This window comes from Tinamus guttatus, unplaced genomic scaffold, assembly GCF_059628265.1.
Source record: "Tinamus guttatus ecotype Peru unplaced genomic scaffold, ASM5962826v1 Tinamus_guttatus_pri_ptg000197l, whole genome shotgun sequence".
Classification (NCBI taxonomy): domain Eukaryota; kingdom Metazoa; phylum Chordata; class Aves; order Tinamiformes; family Tinamidae; genus Tinamus; species Tinamus guttatus.
Window position 1 is genome coordinate 5,251,853 of NW_028288731.1, and position 21,243 is coordinate 5,273,095.

Below are 21,243 nucleotides of genomic sequence, written 5' to 3' on the forward strand. Positions count from 1 at the left end.
GATTTAGGGGTTCCAAAGCTAAAAAAAATAAAATAAAAAGGTCGCAGATTTTAAGGATTATACACTACTTTTCTCCTAAGTCATTAAACAGTCTCTTCATCCATTCTTTCATTATCTGTCTTGTTTTACAGGATAAAAAAAACACTAAGGTTTTACAAAGTAAATAACAGGCAACAAGCAATTTTAAAATTACGTTTATGAGGGGACCGACAGGTATGTTTTAAGGTCCATTAACACAGAGTGCAAAACAATGCACATGTTTTCTAAGCAGCAAAGACTCTCACCCCAATACATTAGCTTCATGAATAATTAGAAACCCACATTTTCTTCAATCCCTTTTGTGCACTTCAGAGCTAATAATAGGAATCCGACAAGTCAATAAAGATGTATAAAAACATAGCAGAGAGAGAAGTATGGAAGTACAATAACAAAGCCCACAAGCTGCTAAATTCACCGAGTTCTAGCGGGAAATGAAACTCAGCATGTATCGAGATGAAAAATGGTTAAAGCAGAATAGAAAAAATGTCACAGAGCAGCATAGACGGTGCAGATTTTGCCCTCAACATGCTCTTTAAGTTTATGTATATATATAAAAAAGAACATAATCCACACAGAAAATAAGAGGAGTGTGCAGGGCCCTTCAGAAGGCCCAGTTTACACAAGAGGTGAGTTTCTCTGTAAGTACCTGAACTGTCTGGACCTGGGGAGACTGAATAACTGACGGCTGGGCAGCCTGAATGACTCCGTGGACTTGCACAGTCTGCCCGTTGGGCAGCTGAACTAAGGTCACCGTGGGTGCAGAGGACGTCGCGTGAGCTGCCGGCATCGATACCTGCAAAACACAGACCGGGAGCACGAATCAGGTCACTGAATTCTTCTTAGTTCACTATCAGGATCGCTTTTTGGCGAAAGAATTACGTCTCGGCACCGCTTAGCTGACCCAAATGTTTCCGTGTAAAACAAACCTCGCCAAACGGCCTAAGCCCAACATTTGACCTACTTTACAGATTAATTTAATGCAGAATTTCTGCAGGCTCAAAACATTGCTTGTAAAACCACTGCCAAGAACACAAGAATCACAACTGCCTTCATTTTGAGGTAGCCTGATAAAATATATTACGAAAATTCTCCAGGAAAATACGGCTAGGACTCGGGTGTACTCCTACAGACACTGCTGAAACAAAGTCAGAAACATATGGTGTAACAAAGTCAGAAACATATGGGAGTAGAGCCAGTTTTGTTCTCACTTAAGAAAATAGAAAATGTTTGCCACATGTAAGAAGTTAATATTTTTAGGGAGTCCTATCTTTCAGACTTATTAGAGAATGCAGTCAAGTAGCTGGCAAAATCCGTTTCAGAAAGAAAACTCACCATATGTTTAGGCAGGCAAAATGTGGGTTTTCAATGGAAACAAACCGTTACTAAGGAGATATTTTAACACAGTATTCCAGGGCAACACAATCTCTAGTCTTATTTTATTTCTATGAGGAAAAACGGCCCAGGTTTTAAAATTTCAGTTGCTAAATGATGCTCTTTGTGCACATCTGGCAGGCTCCTGAAATGCATGGGGATGTGAGGGTGCCACAGAAGCTCATGCGACCCGTGGTTTGCTCCTGAGCCAGATCATCGTGGCCCTCAGCAAGGAACTGCAGGTGGGTTTGGGCTGCTCTAGCAGACCAAGTTTGAAAAATGTAATAATCTTCCAATATCTAAGGGCGTTTGCAAGGTCCATCCATCCGGCTACAATGCAGGAGGTGGCTGTAACGCTGCACTCCCTCATCTCAAAGAAGTGCTATATGCAGAATGCAGATATAAACCCTCTCCTGTCCTAAAGAACACATGCTTCTCAAAAGACTACAATGGATGATCTCTGAACTTCCATAAACATCAGGCACTTACAAAGAAATGTTGCTTAGCAAGAAAATTAAGGGGAATTACATGTAGACCCCTCTCCTTCGCAGCTGTCTCTCCCTAATCCTCCAAGCTGCCCTTTGCCTTTACCTTCCTTTTCCATGGAGCTGGCTGCAGCCTTACGTAGCAGCACTTAACATCTGCACCTAGGAGAAACTGGGGCTGATTAGCATGAACACAGTCCGTCCTAGCAAATTATATTGCTCTACAAAGTGACCTTTTCATAATACATGTCTGACTAAACATTCCTTGGCAATGACAGCAAAGCTGATCAACTGAGGGCTACTCTGTGGTTGAGCTAAGCCAAGAGCAGAGTGCAACTTCCGCAGATGTCTCTGACTCATACCTTGTGGAACTAGAACAAGTTTCCTTTTGACTCTGAAAACCACCCTCAACTCACTAAAAATGCAGCAATTAAGCTAAGATTGCAAAGAGGGTCACCTCTCTCTGTGCAAGAGAAAATGAAAAAAAGATATAATTATTTATTTAGATTTTACTAAGCTTCTGAGGACACTCTCTAATGCCAAATAAAGCTTTACTACATACTAAAAATACTGTAATAACATAACAATGATATAAACAAGACAAGGAATTACATTTGGACTGTTGTACTACCTCCATAAGGAACACAAAGCCTGGGAACCTGCTACGGTGCAAGTAAAACAGTGAATAACAGTAGGGGAAGCTAGCAAAAAAAATACTTCTGTATTTGTCGGTCATATGGACTTCAACCACAGCCATGCAGAATCCCACCTTTTTTTACCCAGATAAAATTTTCGTTTTAGTACAAGGCTGACTTTGCCTGAGTAAAATGCGTTCAATCTACTGCCCGCCTGTTAAGTTTTGCTACCTGGAGTTCATGTTAGGATACAAATTTAAAAGATGTTGGCTCTCTTTTTTTGTGCTAAATCTTAATGTGCACCAAGTAAAAAGCAGCTTACTGGCTTTGCAAGAGAATAAACTAATAAACTACTTCCACACAGCTCACACTAAAGTGTTATCCACACCACCTACATCCAGAGCTGAAGTTAAACAGTGAAAAGCTGCCCAAAGAGGGAAGCTGCTGCAGGGAAGCGGGTGGCCTGCAAAGTCACCCTGGAACTCACTGGACACGAAGAGCCCAGTGCATTTCCAGCTTCTGCTCCTTGTGCCACCACTGGAACGGACAAGAACCAAGCTCTGCTTTATTGCAAGATGCCATGACTTTATAAAGGAATAATTAACAAAATGATAAGCTATGGAACAATTATGCAATTGAAGATGTTAAATTCCCCAGTTATGTGGTCCAAAAAAAGAGTTTGTGCTGTGCTGGCTGCAAATAGTTTCAGAAGGAAATGATTATGGAAGAGAGCATGGAGAGACCCTGTACATTTGCACAGTGGAGTTGCTCCTGCCAAGCATCAGTGTGTGCATCCCAGAATGAAACTGGGTTCCAAAATTAGAGATGTGGCTAGGATTGTGTCATTTGTTATCTCTCCAAAATAATGTGGGGTTCATAAATGAGCTACTGCTCTCTCACTAAATAGCAAACAATTCTGCGAAATTTAGGAAACAACAATATAACCTGAGCAGTCAAATGCCATGCTGTTCCACTTGCTTATAATGCTTACAATATTCTATCCCATCTGACAGCTCTCGTATTTACTACATTATTTACCTATACTTTCACTTCGTTTTCTTCAGAATTAGACATTTTGTTATAGGCAAGTTTCTAACAGAAGAAGGCAACAGCCAAACAATCCAGTCAATATTAAAAATACGGTAAATCATGAATTTTGAAAAAATACCTTTCAGTGTTATGTTTGCAGTAAAGAACGCTTTAATACTTCAAATAATTTATTATTCTGTTAAAATTCCACAGTTTACACACACACAGTTCTTTAGAACAGCCTAACGTGCCAGGAAGTCAAAAGTCTCTACTGCCACACAAATACCAAAATACAAATTAAAGGAACTACACACAGCACTTGTTTTAGAATCACATCAGTGGATCCTTCTTTCAATCTCACATGCAAACACCATCCTTCTTAAAAAGAAAATCCAATATGTAGAACTTATTTTATACCTGGGCTAATGTTGCAATCTGTGGTTGTGCCTGTACTGTCATCTGTTGGCTTTCTGCCTCCGTAACGGCTGCATCTCCACTCTGCTGGTTCTCTGCTCCAGATTCCATGGTCATTTAGTTACCTACAATCACAATATTTGTCGTATTATTTTCACTTCCTTATTAAAATGCTGCTAAACTATTAAGTATGTAGGCAAAACTTATCATGCTGTGTGTCTGCTTGCATGATTTTTCTGTAATGTTCCCATAAAAATAGGGTCTAATCTCATACAATACTGAGATCAGAAAAAAAAAAAAGTTTTACATATCATTAAAAAAAGAGATTACAGAGTTTTACTAAGACAATCTAATACTTCCATAACTTGAAATAGTAACTTGCATCTGTCTCAGTGTCAAGGTGAAAATGTGCCATAAATTAGGTCTTAGAAGCCTCCCCTGCAACAGCTCCCCTCCTCCAAAGGCAGTTTGCAGATAATCAATCACAATTTATTTTTGTGTTAAACACTTAATTTTCAGTGTCTTCAGTCTGAATTAAATATGCAGCATTTCCATTCAAATTCTTTCCATACTTGGGCTGAGGAACTTGGTCTCTTCCACTCCATGTTTATAAAACCAGTATATAAAAAGTGCTGAAAGCCATTTCTAGATGAACTTTATTTATTGCAAATACTTATCTTTTTATTAAGAGATACACAGTAGTTTCTCATGGCCTGTGCTGTATCCTACATGGCTCCTGATACATTTTTATTTTTAAGCAATAATTGAGTAAGTCTAAATTACCAGAACATCCAATTCTATAAAAAGAGGTTGTGTAGCTTCCAAAACCATGCAATTAGGCAGAGTGTAACGAACGTGAAATTCCACACCGATCTGTGAAAATTACTTTCTAGTCTTCTTTAAATACTGATATGAGAGTATGTAATATGTAACAAAGAATATAGGGAAATCTTTGAAAAGGTGATATAGCAACACCACTGTAATTCACAATAGCAAATATACAGAACCCCAACACCAAAAACACTGAAAACGGGTATTACCTCCATATCCACAATACTAATCTCTCACGCTGCTCTATGCAGCCAAACCTACTCGTGTTTTTTCTGCCTGCCCTGGGTCAAACATTCCTCTCCGCCAAGCTGGGGCAAAAACGGCCAGGAGAGATGGCTGCTTTGGGAAAGAGCTGGCGCCGAACACGCTCACATCTGTAGGAAGGTGGAAAGGAGAGGAAATCCCTGCTCCCTGCTGGGCCTTGTTGGAAAAAACTTAAAGATGGTCAGTAACTACGACAGCAGCAGGAAAATCACTGCAGGCAGCCCTGGTACTCAGTGTGAAGAAAACCAGTTAGCTGTTAAGAATGATAAACCATTTCCTTCTAAACACAGTGTTGAAGAAACTTCCACTTCAGTGCAAACTGTATATTAAGGTTTTTGGAAAGAGAATACTCTTTGAAGATATGTATTATACAAACAGTAGGGTCATGCGCTATCCCCAAGAATTATCTGAAATTTCTGCCTTACAATAAGTACTAACCAACAAATATGAAACAGCTGTGAGGAAATTCTTATGAAATGAACAAAAACAAGTAATCCTACCGAATACTTAAAAGAGAGAAACTACACATTTTGGGAAAAAAAGAGCAAGTTAAATTCTTCTAAGCACCCGGAGTTTTTTTTCTGTCTCTCTCCATTGCCATGATTTAGTTTCACATGAAGCAGGTCCTACTCTTGGCAAACGCTTCAGATATACAGTGCCTGCATGTGTACACTGCTAATCTGGCCAGCTAATAAATCCAGCGTAGACTCACTGAATTTAAAGTGGTTTGCAAATTAAATTTTATTTCAAGACTAGCCTGTGGTCATGCCAGGATGACAGCCCTATTTTCCTACAGTACTTGGTACTTTCATCTCCCAGAAAGCAGTAACTTCACAAAAGTAATGCCCTGTACTACTACCATTTATAATGCACATTAGCAAACTATGCTTACACACTTCATTCATGACACCTAAGCAGTTTTCTATACCATCCTTGATGCATGAAACATATTTTAATAGTCTTAGTCAGTCATGTCACATCCCCAACTTTTTCTGAGTAATGTGCAAGCCAAAAGGTGCAAACTGCCAACTAGATTATTGTAGCTTTTCCTTCTATGTTTATCATTTTTAAGGAGGAGTAATGTTATTGCTTTTTGGGAGTGCATCAGCCAGGCCTTCAAAGGAAAGCAAAAGGACGACCTTTTCCCAATCCCTGTGTTTGCACTGGGCATTCCAGGCAAAAACTCACCTCCCTGAACACCCTCCTGCAGGAATTGGCAGATCATTGTAGCAGCACCATCTCCAGCCAGTAGCAAAGCTGAACTTTAAAGAATTTCCATCTGTGAATTGAAGTGTGTTGCCCAACAGATAATGCTTTTGTTTTCTGATAGAAATTGGTGACTCAAATGTGGAGGCACAAACAAGAGGGAGTAGGAAAACATGAAATGTGCAGCTGGGGAGTGTCTCGAATCACATATTTTGCAATGTTCACACAGGTAAACTGTGCCAAATTCCTGACAATAAATGGAAATGTTTTCCTTAGAAGAACTTCCCATCTTCTTGTGCATCGTTCAACAAAGCACCTAAAACTGGAACATTATAGTGTATCAACTGCTCTGATTTTATGAGCTTGGTTTCTATGCTTGCATCATGGTTTGCATGTGTATTTTCAGCACAAGCATTAGCTGTGTGAAGTGCTCCCTCCTCCAGAACGCAGCATTTGGGAAACTGCTAACGGGACTTGCACACATCCAAGCAGAGCCTCCTGGATTCTTGACATGGGCAATTTAAGTGAGTTCCCAATGCGACTCGCCGGGCTTTAAATGCAAACAGTTGCAAAATGCATGGAAAATCCTCAACTACACACACTGTAGGAAAATCTAACTAAACTGTATCGTTAACCGTGTGAATTTGGGAAGGGGCCTGGACACTATTACTGAATTCAACCTAACATGCACCTGAGATAGTAAAAGCTAGAATGTTACAATGCAAGAGTAGCAAGATAGAAAACAAATGTTTTAAAAATAAGTTATTTCTATAGAGGACCCTATGCCATCGGCTGGGTACAATGTAAATCCCATTTAAAACCGGATGCTGTGAAATCTGGGTGCGCAGAGAAAAGAAAGTATTTGAGGTAATGAAAACGCTTTATATAGAGACAGGAAAGAACTGGGTTATTTACCTCAGAAAGAAGGGCTCCAAGCATTAAAAATATATTTAGATTAATAACAAGGAAAGTACACTGGAAATTTTCACTTTTTCATGCTTTTTTTTCATTCTTTTTTTTGCTCAATGGTGGCAAAAAACTTAAAAGTATAAAAATAAAAAATGTATAAATTTCTATTGTAAAAAGTGATGAGGACCTGACCCTTCACGTAACGCAGACACCATACGGTACACGGTACCCCCTGGAGCGCTGAGAGCACAAGTAGTTATTTCTCCTCCCAAGAGCCTACGAGCCAACTCCGTCTTCCCACACCTTTCATGTCAGCAGCATCTTCACTCCTCACTACCCACCTGTCCGTATTTTTTTGGTCTCCCTGGGTGTTCTTACTTCTCTCACTGTCTCTCATCTCAAATGTCCCTGTAACTGCCGACAGCCCCGCTGAACACCGCGCTCCTCCTTGGTTTCTCTGCACCTTTTTCCCAGCCTTCAGCTCACACAAACCGCAGAGCTTCCCTGCACTGCACGCAAAGGTGGGTTGTGTTTCCCAGAATCACTAATGAAAAAACGTGGAGGTCTTTTCCTAAACACTGTTAAATCCAAGAGTCAAAACATACTGCTGTGGCTGTCACTGCAAGGGACATAACCACCAGCCACTTTCATACGTGAAGAAGGCCAGGAATGGCCCAAAGCTTTCCGTGTTTTTTGACAGTATCAGTAATGCCTCTCCCTGCCAGCCTCTCTTTAATCCTGTCGGGGCAGCAATTCACTGTTAACTCATATGTGGATCACACGTAACCATATTTGAGGCAATACGGTTCAGTTTACACCTCTGTTACTGTCACAGCTTGTTCCTAAGAGGAGCTTTACTAAGGAACACTCTTTGCAGCTCTTTAAGGTCCCCTTCCCCTGCACAGCTAGACAAGGACTTTTGGTTGTATTCTCAGAAGCACATGCCCAGACTGTGAAGAACCCAAGAACCTCCCAAATCAGTGCAGATCAGAGACCCAACAGCCCTGGGCGCCTTCTGATGCGAGTTACTCACCCATTCCCCGGCATCACCTACACCATCCATCTTCGGGGCCACAGTCCTTTCCTGACCCACTTCATTACGGACCCCCTCAAACGCTCATGGCAACTAAGTGCCAGGGCAGAGAGGGGTTGAAGGAGGTCAAACAGCTTCTTCCAGTAGAAGCCCCATGTTTACCCATTTACAATGTGGGAGCACTAACGGCTTCAACACTCAGCTCCCTTGAATTTCTGTGCATTCATCTAGAACTGTAGGTTCTGTTTTGCCACGCACTTAGAGGTGCATGTGTTTAGAAGGTGTATGTGTTTAAAAAATGAATGCATTTGACCGGCTTCTACAGTAGAAACGTCTGTTCTGAACACATTGTTGGAGAGGTTGCCTGCTTGTTCATCTGACCTAAAGGGCAGAACTCTGAGGAATCCAGAGAAGAAGGGCTGAACGTCTCCAAATCTGTAAAAGTCCTCAGCCGTCCTATTCAGCTGTTCCACGTTGGCCAAGATATTGTTAATGGCTCATAAGGAAGTCTCTTGCGAGGAACAAGTGGGGAAGGTCTATTCTGCCAATCTCAGTCTACCAAAGCCCTGCAATAAAAAGGAAGATTCCTCGAATAGTTCCTTCCTTCCCTGAAAAAAAATCTTTAAAAACAGTGGTAGCTACAAATAGAGAAAGCTAAGTGTAATAAAAACATTACATTATTTCATAAAGCACTTTCCTTTTACATTTTTTTTTTACAGTTTCTTGTTTCAAATCTGCATGGACTTAATTTTGCTCCCTTCTGCATTGTTCTGCCTATGCTAATATACTTGGTAACCTCTGGTATAAGGGCAATTCAAACATGTTCAAACAGGAAAATAAATACGATAGCAAGTTATAAGCTTTGGCAGGTTAACATCAGTGTCATGTAACTACATGAACGCTCGGATTTTGGAAAGCCATGTCGAAGAGGGAGGTAACATCTGTTCCCCCAGTAGTTCTGTACTCTGATTTATTCATAGCAAGCGTATCAGTACTTCTGTTTAGAAAGCAAATACAGCTCCAGTCTAAAGTTCCAGGAATTCAGCTCCCTCTGTTTACTATACATGGCTTTACGAAGCATGGAAAAGGTCACCAAAGGCTACTCTCATACGCTATTATTTGTTTGCACCTTTTCGATGTAATTGCTAGGGACATTCACATGAAACCTGTAAACACTTGCTCTGTCACCTTGCGCAGGGCGGCCCTCCCCGCGGCGGCTCAGCCGCAGCTTCATGAACCTCATTCAATGACTGCCAGTCACCTTATTTACCGCTGCCACGCGGAACTCCAAATAACCAGCAATAAGCACTCCACAGGACAAGACAGGTCCACAATTACCCCTCTTTGTCCCTGATCACCATGGTGTGTTGGCACAGGAATTGTAATTTATACCAGAGTTTCCCTGTCACCCTATGCTGGCACTGCCATTGCCCTGTCTCTTCCCACCTTGCTCTGCTGTGTGACATAGCACAAACACAGCTGCATTTGCCAATTCCTATTAAACCCGTACCTTTTACCACGTCAGCTCCCTGAACCGCTTCTCCACAGAGCCATTCAAGGTGTATGCCACGCAAACGGCCTCCTTCATTGCCACCAGCTTGACGGGTAAGTGTGAAGGAACTGCCTCCACGGCCACCTCCGTTGAAAATGCCGTAAGCGGAGATAATCCTCAGCCTACGTGCACTCAAAGGTGACAACTGGCTACCAAACTGTGCTCTGTGCAGCTGCTGCTAACTCGAGACAATTCTCAAAAACTGCATCTGAACAGCATCATTCATATGCAGACATTTTTAACATAACCTAAAATATGGGCATCACTTGATTTTTATGATAGCATTTGGGAGCTGATCCTCCCAGTGAATGTCTCAGCAACTCCAGGTCTTTGCAATTGGTACAGGCCTCAAAAATTGTCAATCCCACTCAGCAGAGCTGCTGGTGACTTGGTTTAATTTCCGGTCCCAATTCCCCTTTTATCTCTGTCAGAACAATAGCAGCAGAAATGAAGATCTCCTGAGACTTGAAGCTGTGACCTCTCCAGTGGTCGCCTCTCAGTGACACAAAGCCAGACCTGCCTCACATTTGCACCTCAACACTGAATGCTGAACTGCAACAAACTCCCGTCCCGTGGCAGTTTCTAACAAAGGAAGATATGGTTGCATCTGTGCTATGACTAGTGAGAAGGCTGTTTTATGACTCTAAAACGCCAGCAGATGCTTCGTTGCAGTACTCGCTCCTGCCAATGGCAGGCACATTCCTGCACAGCAGAGGGAATTGCATCTGCTCGGCCCATGGTCCAAGGTGGCCGGACATGACCCAACGCCACAGAAAAGCCACATGGTGGCTGAGGAGATGTGAGCACAGCGATGGGTCTAACAACCAGCATCTCTGCTCTGTTAGCCAGGCCCTCCGTCTAGGCGAGCAAACCTGGCTCTGAGCAAGGATTAGGAGCCTGGGCTCGGTGCCGCTCTGCAGCAGCTCCTGCCTCCCCGCTGTTCACCAGCTGCAGGGCTGCCTCTTTTCATACACAAGCACTTGAAGGTCTTCTTGCAGGAAGAGCTGAGGCAGTGCAGACTCAATAGAAAGGAAAGAGCCAATTCTGCAAAAGGACATGCAAGAGACAACGTGAGGAAAACAACTGTATTCACAGCACAAAGGAGGTAGAATTTGGAGCAGACCACGATGCCGGGGCAGCAAGGTTAGGATCCATCGGAGGTGGTAGGCACGTTTCTTTCTTCCACTCTGCAGACCTGCCAGGACTTGACGTTTCCTCTTGACCTGTGTCACAGTTATTCAAATAGGCATCTGCTTTTTTCCTTACGTATTTCTGCCTCTTAGGGCCTTTTACTGCCCCATCGGTCATTCTGGCACAGATGAGCCACATAACTGCAAACACTTGACATGTTCAAGGATCTCTGTGCGTGAGCTATGCAACCTTCGTACACTGCAGTCCAGAGGCACAAGCTGGAGCAACTGCTGCGGTCCCAAATCCACGGTCACATCAAATCCTGCAGGCAGAGACTCAAGTACCTATTTGCACTGAGCCAATGGTCATCTCTGAGGTGGGGATACTACTGAAACTTGCACCCAGCAAAGAAGCAATGACTGGCTGATCAACAGAGCTACCGTCCTCGAGTGGAGGGACTAGGATATAGTTGGGTCAAACCAGGGGTATTTAATAATGGTGTTTCCCACTTTTGTCCCATATATATATGGAACACAGAGAATCACATATTCTGGATCACTGGCTCTATGGCAAATTGGTTAGGTTAAAAATTAGTAATTCAGGCTGCTTTTAAATTTCAACACATCTACCAGCTCTTCACTTGGCTGCTCGGAGCAGAATGGCTACTTAAAAATGACACAGACTCATACCTGTCTGGTTAACCCGAATACTACAAGCCCAGGGCAGTCCTGCAGCTCTAACAGAGACAACCAGCTCAATAAAGTTCCTTAAGTGTATGTTTAAATTAGGCATTAAGTGTGATTTAATGGACGCATGTGTACGACTGCTACAAAAGCAGATATCCACAGACACACATGCTTATTATTATCTGAAATGTGTCAATTCTAAAGTAATACCAAATTTCAATTCTAAAGTAATTCATTTCTAGATTCTGGATTAATTTTAAACAAGACTGTACTGTAAGACTGATTAAAGATGACATTCTAATATAACAGGAGTGCAAGTTTATATTTTAAAACCTCATCTTCTAGAAAGCCCCTGAAATTCTAGAATAAAATGCTTCTTTTCCCTTCCTATTATGAGGGAGGGCAACTCCTGGTATTTAACACTGCTCATTCAGGCCCCTCATGCACTGCATTAGATACCTGAATTCCCTCATGCCCTGTTCCTGTAAAACAGAACAAACCCAAAGGCCTGGGGTTTGGATGCTCCCGGCCGCCTCAGCAAAATACTGAGATTGGAAAGGGGCTGATGTTGAAATACCATAGTGATAAAGTCTACAGTTTTCCTATCATTCCGTGGTTTTAGAGAACTAACAAGTCAGTTAAGAAATTCAGGGCAAATACATCAAGATCTGGCAGTATCAACAGTATAATTAAACTGGACGAGAGAATTTCATGTATCAGTCTTTGTGCTGTGATTTTGTCTCTTGGCAAGAAGGTACAGCTCCATTTAAATGTTTTTAAGCCACTTCTGAATGTCCATGGCCAAAGCAACCACGCATTTAAAATGCTTTGTTATATATTTATGCTGCAGGTTTATAGGCATAAACTGTATTAAAAAACACTGTTCATTTTGTTCAGTGCTTGGAATCTAATGAGTATTTCTACAGTCCAACCCACAGGGTAAGAACATGAAGTTATACAATGATAAATCGTGAAAAATCTTGTTCAGAAAAAACTTGTAAAGAGTTCAGAAAGAAAACACAACAAAATGGATGTTTCGGATTAATGCTTTTACTGTTTTATTAATGAATTACCACGAGAACTTCTCATCTGAAAGTAGGATAGACTACTTATCTATTTAAGTAGCTATATATTTGAGGCTGATAATTACCGGATATAAAACCACGTCTGAAATGAAATCAAAATGGCCAAAATCTGCAGAGGTAACATACTTTTTGTTATCATGTAGGAGCTTTTTTTCTTTTTTAGAATATATTTTTTTAAAAAAGCTTTTTGGCTTCAATGCTCCCATGCGAAAACTTTTTTTTTTTCAATTATTTCTATAGTTAAGAGTGCTACAGTCACATATATCCCAGGTATGCGTAAGAAAAACAGCACGCTCTTACAAACCTCATCCTTGTCCAGCTTCTGAATACTTCCTATTCACAAAATTTATGGCAATATTAAAACCAAAAGGGTTGGTGCCTAAGCCACAGCTCAGACTTGAAGATATTTTAAGCACAGCTGTAACCCAGAATTGCTCTAGCTTTATTGGTTAGACTGAAAACAAAATCAGTAGTGCTAGCTCAATCAGCACGGGTCTTGACATGATAGCAGACACATTTATCTACCTTAATGCTCCAACATTGAATCTCACTCCCTGCAAAACAACCAAAACTAAGTGACTGAATTTTCTACTAAAATAATTTTGGCTGTCATCATGTGAGTGGATTTTGGTTAATTTTTCATGTATTTTTGTCTTGACAGTGCAGGAAAGCCTTGTAAATGAGAAAGATCTTCCCTATGCTTGATGGGCAGATCTAATTTGCACGAGTGTGAGAATATATAGCATAAAAGGTAAACGAAGGTCACCTGCAAAAGACTGCAAAACTAGGAATGAGGAACTGCTGGTGAAGCAGAGGGGATTCACTTAAATCCAGGATTGGGGGGTTAGGATGTGTGAAGATTGTATAAATACGCAAACCCTGGACTTAATAAATGCCTTTCATTGAAGACCACTGGCCCCTGCTCTGTCAATTACCCTACACATGAGCCTCATCTCCATAACAAAGAACAATTACCTTGTTTTTCGCATACTTCAGCTGGACTTTAAGGACTGAATTACCTGTGGGCAACCCAGCTGCCGTGGCGGAGCAGAGATGTAAGAGGTGGCGGGCAGATACCCGGGCAGCTCGGAGCCGCGACCCTGCGGAGGCAGCCGGAGGCACCGGGACGTGCCAGCGCGGCGGGAAGAACAGAAATGCCCCTTGCGTTTGCATAAGGGGCATTATGCAAAAATAAGAAAAAATAAGAGATGCTCCCTTTTGCTTTCTGCAGCTACGACCTTACAAGAGTTCCTGTTGGCAGCAGTGCCAGCTCAGGCCACGCTCTCCTCCTCGTTCTCACTTTCTTATTCCTACCCTTGTCTGTGAGGCTGTGCAATAAATGAGACTAAGGAGGGAATCTGGATTATGAGCGGACCAGAAAAATACAATTATTTCCAACCTAGACCAATTCATTTCACCTCACAGCCCCTCAAACAGCGGTACCAATCCTAGGGGCACAAGGATGGAAATACAGAAAGCAAGGCATAGTCTGCTTAAGTCTGGCTTGCCAGTGAAAGTAAAGATATGTCAAATCACACACATGGTGAAAAGGTAACCTTATGGTCCAACATTCACACTATACAGTTTGAGCCACAATTATTATTTTAAAATTGGGAAGAGGGACCAGGCCATTGATCACGTTGTCCTAACAGTAAAAGAAAAGCTGCCCAGCCAGGAGCCTTGTGTCAAGTGTCGGGAAGGACTGACCGGATTCACACCAAGATGTTGGGCCTGGAGCCCTTCTGGAACTTTGTCTTTCCATCTAGGCCGATTAAAGACATGTTATATACAATTCTTCCCATGTGCCTGGGCTCCTCATAAAGAGAGGGATTCAGCAGTTACTCCGATCCAGTTCTGTGATAAGACTAAAACCTACCTTTGATGAGGCGTAGCTAGTTCAACCACACAGATATCACCAGGCTTTCCAGAAGGGGAAATCCCCCTCTCAAGCTTTTTTCTCTAAGTGAAGCACTCAGCGTGTTGCAGCTCGTCACCAACTGACACAGCTCTGATCACCATGGACAGAGCCCAAGTGCTTTGCTCTCAAACCACCCAGTGCAGCAGCCCCACGAGATGGGCGAGCGACCATCTCTGGTGCCGCTGAAGGGGTAAAGCGGTGCTGCCTCCCCCCGTCCCACCTTCTCGCTATGGTTCTGCACCAGTGCTGCTGCTAGAAGGATCTGAATCGCGAATGGATCCAACGCACTCACCCAGAAGGAAACTACCCTGACAAGAACAGAAAGGTTTTCCCTGGATTAGTGACCTCAGCTGACTCATAAACTTATACATCAAAGACTGCAGCCAGTATAAGAGGGTGGCAACACCCCACAATGAGAGGTGGGAGAGAGAAAAGCTCTCTTTTGAGAGCTGCCATCGGATGCTGCAGCTCAGCTGAAACCACACTAACAGACCTCTGTTGGTGTCGTTCTGTGGCAGGAGGACACACTGAAACTGCCTTTTTCACTTCTGTCCTCCCTTGGTATCTCCCAGAAGCACGAAAGAGAAAAAGTCCAATGAGTTTCATAAAGAGGGGCAGAAGTCCTACTTTTACAGTAACACCCTGCGCTTTTTTCAAGAGAAAGCTCTGAACAGTGTACGAAGGCACAGATGTACAAACTGCTTGTGTTTCATATCACTCGGAGGGGTGGACATGCCCCATTGGGGTTTGAGGCAATGCCACCCAAACAGAGTTATTGATGTTTCAATAGCAGCAGAGAATGTGAGAAGATTTACGGCAGCATCGATCGGTAATGCCGGAATCAAAATGCCACGGGTTGCACAGGAGCTGGAGGGAGGATTCCAAAGGCACCCATGGGGAACTCGGAGAACATACACGGGACGTCTGGCGTTAAAAGTGGTGAACAGAGAACATGTGAGAACAGGACTGAGGGCCTGAACATCACTGATAAAGAATATACAAGATAAAAAGTCCTGAAGCCAAGTACCCACGTGGCGCAGCAAACTCTTCTGTGCGACAGCTGTTGCTCATGTTCATTTACTTACATTTAACCCACGTTAAAACTTAAACGTAGAGAAGCGATCCAGCACCACAAGAGAGAGAACCACAACAGGGTCCATGTTATAGCCCGCTTTATAACAACAGTTATAAGCGCAGGAATAATTTAAAGGACGCCTGCAGGCTGCATTTCCCACGGAGCAGCCCTGCTGCCCCAAGCGCCCTTATCTCGCCGCGCACGGCACTGCCGTCCTGCCCTGATTACTACAGCCAGGCAAGGGAAGGAGCCAGGTGAAAAATAACCACATTCCCTGGCGCTCGCGCCGCAGCCTCAACGCTTGCGCCAGCGCAACGGAGAGGCCACCAGCAAATGGCCGGCTGGGGGTGTTGCTTAAGCCAGTAATGTCAAAAATGCATGTGGAACCAGGCTCCATCTGTCCAGGAGCACGTAAGCCTCGGGAATTCCTGGTTTTCGCAGGCTACCGCACCATGACGCTTTTATTCCTAACGTCCTTCTCGAGCGAAGAACCTGCTCTTTCGTAAGTTTAGAAAGCTACCTGAAATTTTTTCCTTCACAAGAGGAGAACAGGGCCAGGCTTAACAGGTGTTCTAAATAGGAAAAATTAAAAAATAAATAAATAAAATGCTGGTAACCTCATCAACCAACCAAACCACCAATGGAGCAACACAGAGAGAGATTTTCACAAACCACTTGTTTGAGGGGAAGGACGGAAGGGAAAGACGAGTGTGAAAACACCAGAGACAGGCATTTAGGTTTCAACTTCCTGCATGGAGATAGCTTTAAAATAGTCCATTACAGGGCTTCCCGCAGCCTTCTCCGAAGCAGCTTGTGCAGTCTCAGAGACCAAACTGACAAGTAAGGACGTCCAGAACAGCAGCTGGCAGGACTCCCATCTTGAGAACTATTTTTACGTCCTCCACCTGATGGTCTCAGATTTATGACGAACATCAAATCTCACAACACTCGTTTGAGAGAAGCAGACATGCTTGTTGTCTCCAGCTGTGAGAGAAACGCTGTATCTATGCAGTTTGCTCAAAATCACAGAGCACCTAACCAGTACCCAATGCTGTTCTAAACATGTGCAATTAAATATGTGTCCATGTGTGGGTATATATATATATTTTCATGCAGACACACAAACTTCCTTCAAATTCTTTACCCTCTCCACTTAAGAAGTTCTTCCACCATCTGCTGTTTTTCTTTTCCCTCTACTCCTCAGAGGATACTCTAAATCCAGCACTGCCAGAAAAAAAACAGCAGCAGGATGAAATGTGAAAATCCTGTCTGCTTCCAAGCGCTGCCTTACCCGGTGTTCCAAAAGAGCTACCCAACCCAGCCATGTCCTGGCCCTGTCAACAGCCCACAAGATGCTTCACATATCTGCAACCACGGTGCGGTGCTTCTTCTCATTCCCTTTTTTTTTTAAATTTTGGTACAATCAAGTGGTCTAAAAGCTTAAGAATAAAGTAGGCACGAACAACCTAACAGCTGGGAGGAGTAAAAGGAAAATCGTTACCCACAGAGTGTGCTCAGACTTTCATAATCACCATGAGACATGACCACGCTGACTGCAGATGAGGCAACATAATTTTGGATTTAGAGAAATAAAATCCCTGAATTGCTGTGGAGCTTCAGCTGGGCACCAGAGTGCTCAAACCAAACCCTGTGAGGTTGCTTTTGGCGATGAGGATTACCATCATTTTCCATAAAAAGTAATTTTAAGCTACAGCAGAAGGCTAGGCCTTCTCACTGCAAAAAATAAAAAAGCCTTGAGAAGTGTGGCATGAGTAACAGATCTCCACTTGCTCACGGAGATCCCAAAATAGAGGTGAAGTGTGAATATCCCATTTGTTCCACACGGGTGTCAACAGAAATTCCTGGTTGGAGCCTCACCTACGACCAAAATTTGCACCTAGAGAGCTGTAGCTGCAGCTACGCAAGAAGAGGCTGTTTATTTCTTGCTGCAGCAGAAATACGACTTTCCAGATTAAGATGAGCTACTACAGAATATTTTATATTTGATACTAGAACCAGCACCAGCTGGTGCAAACTTCCAGGAAGCAGAGAGGCTGATAACTTGACAGTCTCCATTAGTTGTTTCTAATTTTTTTGACCTTAGAGACCCTTCCAGACCTTTCCTCCTCCTGGAGGCACCTTTGTACTCCCCCTTCCCAAAAGCATGGGAAAACAGCAGACATTTAGTCCAGATGCAGACCATTTATTGCAGGCTCAGATACAAAGCTGAGATTACTAATCTAAACAGCAAATATTACTGGATGTTCCACCAATGATTTTTTTAAAAACAGGAAGAATTATTATACTCCACTTTCCTACATCCAAATAATATTACGTTTTAAATCGCCCATAAGTGATGCTTGACAAATACATTATTACGTTCCTGCCCCCTTTTCTATCAGTGAGCGTACAAAGCTTTAAGGAAACCCAGGAAATAGGGCTAGAAAATGTTGATTTGGGAACTCTCCACTCTATCACAAAACAGAACAGTTTTGGAATAAATAAAATGTTATAATAATAATGACATGCTAAAGTTTACTGTCACATTCTTGTATTTAAAATGAATAGTGCATCGAGCCAAAAATGAATGCATTACACCAAGCACTGTGTTCCGTTTAATCCCTACCAGAGGCTGCATTGCTCACGGAAGTTCACAGATGTCTGTTAGTCACCTGCAACTGCAGCAACCCGCTTCCCACCTTGGGGTTTTTCGGAGCGCTGCACAACACCTTGGCTTTCATCTCACCAGCAGCGGTGGAAGTGACAGAGAACAAATTCATGTGTGAGGAGCGACAGGCCTATCCGGGCGCTTACACAAATCATGCGTATCTTAAATGAACATATGTATGTCTGGGACTTTACGTTTTAGCCTATGTTTGATAACACGGGGAAGGGGAGCGGAATCTCAGAGCTCCAGTAATTTAAAACACGACACTTGGTGGTGATAATGAAATTGAAAAAGAAATACCCATTATTTTCAATTAAGTTTCTATCTTTTTATTTAAGAACTAGGAAACTTGCTTCCAACTCCCAAAAATAAAGAATTTTCATGGTAAGTGTTCAGAAGATTACATAAGTGCATTTCAATGTATAAGGGGGAGGGTGTTAAAAAGGAAAAAAAAAGGTGTTTTGGGAAGAAAAAGTCACATGACATTTATATATGTGTGTGTGTGTGTGTGTTTATCCTTGTATAAACTTTTACAAGTATAAAAATCCCGGTTAGAAATAAAAAATGAAAAACTTAGAAAATGGGAAAAAATAGGTTGCCAGACGCAGAAAGAGCATCTTTACAAAAGTGCAGGCAGCCAGGGCTGGCAAGAGCAAATAAAGTGAAAACACGGCTTCTCTGCTAGACCAGAGCGCGCGGCAGAGGAAACTACCGCAAAATAATAAAATATATATTATAATAATAATAAAAGAAGCAAATGCTGGCCCGAAGCTCCAGCGCATGGGATTTCTTTAGAAGCTTTTAAAAAGGGCGCAGCGGCGCCGTTGGCAGCAGCGCGGCGCGTTGCGGCGCCCCGCGTGCGCGGCCGCGGGTTTTTGTCTCTTAATGGCGGGATGCGCCGGCCCCGGCGCGGAGCGGGGCGCTCGGCGGAGCCGCGGGGAGGCTCGGCCGGCCGGGAGGCCGCGCTCGCCCTGCGCTGGGCGGCGGCGCGGAAAAACAATATTTTTTATACGTAAAAAGCAGTAATAACGATAGCAGGGGTGGCGGCGAGGAGGGGCAGCGCGGAGGAGGGAGGTGGGTGCGCGGCCGCCTCTCCCCCCTCGTCGTCTTCCTGCTGCTGCTGCGGCGGCGGCTGCTGCTGCTGCTACGCGGGGCCGGGGGCGCGATGCCCCCGCGGCCGCCGCCGCCGCCGGAGCCGGCTCCCATCCGCCATGATCCTTTGTTCGCGGCGGCGGCGGCGGGGATGTTGCAGGGCTCGGCTCCATCTTTAAAGCGGGCGCCCCTCCCGCCGGCGGAGCAAGGCCGGGCCCCCGCGTCCTGCCGCCCGGCTGCTGCCCCCGGTCCCCGCCGGGCTGCGTTTCCTCTCCTCCCTCCCCCCTCCGCCTCTCGCAGCCTGGGCGCCTTCCTCCTCTTACCGGTTACCAGGCTGCTCCGTCACTGCTTTCGTTCGCGCCTGGGATCTCGCCGCAGTTTTATTCTCTCCCCCACGTAACACACCGCGTCAAACTACACCTCCGCCGCGTCACTCACACACACAGGCGCTCCCAGCCCGGCGACAGGCAGGCAGCGGCCGACTGAGGAGCGCCAGCCAGGGAGCGAGCGCCGAGCGCGCCGCGGCCCCGCACGGAAAGCGCCGAGCGCTCACGGAAAGCGCCGAGCGGCGGGAACGGCCGAACGCGACCGCCCGCCGCCGCGGAAACAGCCGAGCGACCGCGGAAACGAACGAAGCGCCGCGCGGGGGAGGGGAGGGGACGGCGGCCAAGGCGGAAAGAGCCGAGCGGCCGCGGAAGGGGCCGACGGAGCTTCCGTCCCGCCGAAAAGCGGCGAGAGGGGCGAGGGGGCGCCCGCTGCCGCCATGCTGGGCGCCCCCGGCCCCGGGTCCCCGCCGCTGGGCACGGCGCTCCTCGCCCTGCCAGGAGCCATCCGTGCGCTGCCGCTGCCCCAGCCTGTCCTCATCAGCCCCCGTGGTTTCCTCCCAAAGTCTTCCAGCACCCCCTTCACGAGCACGACATGGCGGGCAGGGTGTCCACGGGCAGGTCGTGGTGGATGCTGTGTCCACACAACATGGCGAATAGGGTGGCCACAAGCAGAGCAGGGCAGGTGCTGGGTCAATACAGCGTGGTGGATCTGGTTTCCACAAGTGCAACATGGTGGATGTTGTGTTTCCCTGAATGTGGCAGACATGGTGTCCACAGGCACAACATGGTGGACATGGTGTCCCCTCAATGTGGTGGACACAGTCTCCACGAGCACAACATGGTGCACATGGTTTACAAGGCACGATGTGGAAGGGCTTATGTTTGAACTCACTCATCTTGAAGGTCTTTTCCAACCATTATGATTCTATGAGGTAGCGTTCCCCTCAGTGTGGCAGACGTGGTGTCCAGAAGCACAACATGGCAGATGGGGTGATGACAAGTACAACATTACAGATGTGGTCTCAACAAGCATGACATGGATGGACGTGGTGTCCCCTCAACATGGCAGGGATGGCATCTACAAGCGCAACATGGCGGACAGGATGTCCAGAAGCGCAACATGGCAGATAGGGTGACCGCAAGTACGAAATGGGTGGATATGTTGTCCCCTCAACATGTCAGACATGGTGTCTACAAGCACACCGTGGTGGGTAGGGTGTCCACAAGGACAACATGGTGGACATGGTGTCGCCTCAATGTGGTGGATGAAGTCTCCATAAGCACAACTTGGTGGACATGGGGTTCCTCTCAGTGTGGTAGGAGTGGTGCCCACAAGCACAACATGGAGGATAGGGTGTCCACAGGCAAAAAATGGTAGACAGGGTTACCACAAGCACGATATGGTGGATGTGGTGTCCCCACAACATGGCGGACATGGTCTCCACAAGCATGATAAGGTGGACCTGTTGTCCCCTCAACATGGTGGATGTGGTG

The 21,243-nt window shown here is 44.7% G+C and overlaps 1 protein-coding gene across 3 annotated transcripts in view; it reads right to left on the reverse strand.

Annotated features, from left to right (window-relative positions):
* The window catches only part of CREB1 (cAMP responsive element binding protein 1), a 30,687-nt gene extending 10,539 nt beyond the window's left edge, over positions 1-20,148 (reverse strand). The window contains exons 1-3 of one of the 3 annotated variants that reach the window (XM_088523772.1): positions 19,747-20,148; positions 3,977-4,098; positions 686-832 (exon numbers count right to left, since the gene is read on the reverse strand). In XM_088523772.1, coding sequence (XP_088379898.1) covers positions 686-832; positions 3,977-4,090 — 261 coding nt within the window. In that variant the 5' untranslated portion in view covers positions 4,091-4,098; positions 19,747-20,148. The remainder of the gene's footprint in view (positions 1-685; positions 833-3,976; positions 4,099-19,746) is intronic. The other 2 variants (XM_088523773.1, XM_088523775.1) reach the window with 2 other exon arrangements.
* Between the last annotated feature and the right edge of the window lie 1,095 nt (positions 20,149-21,243).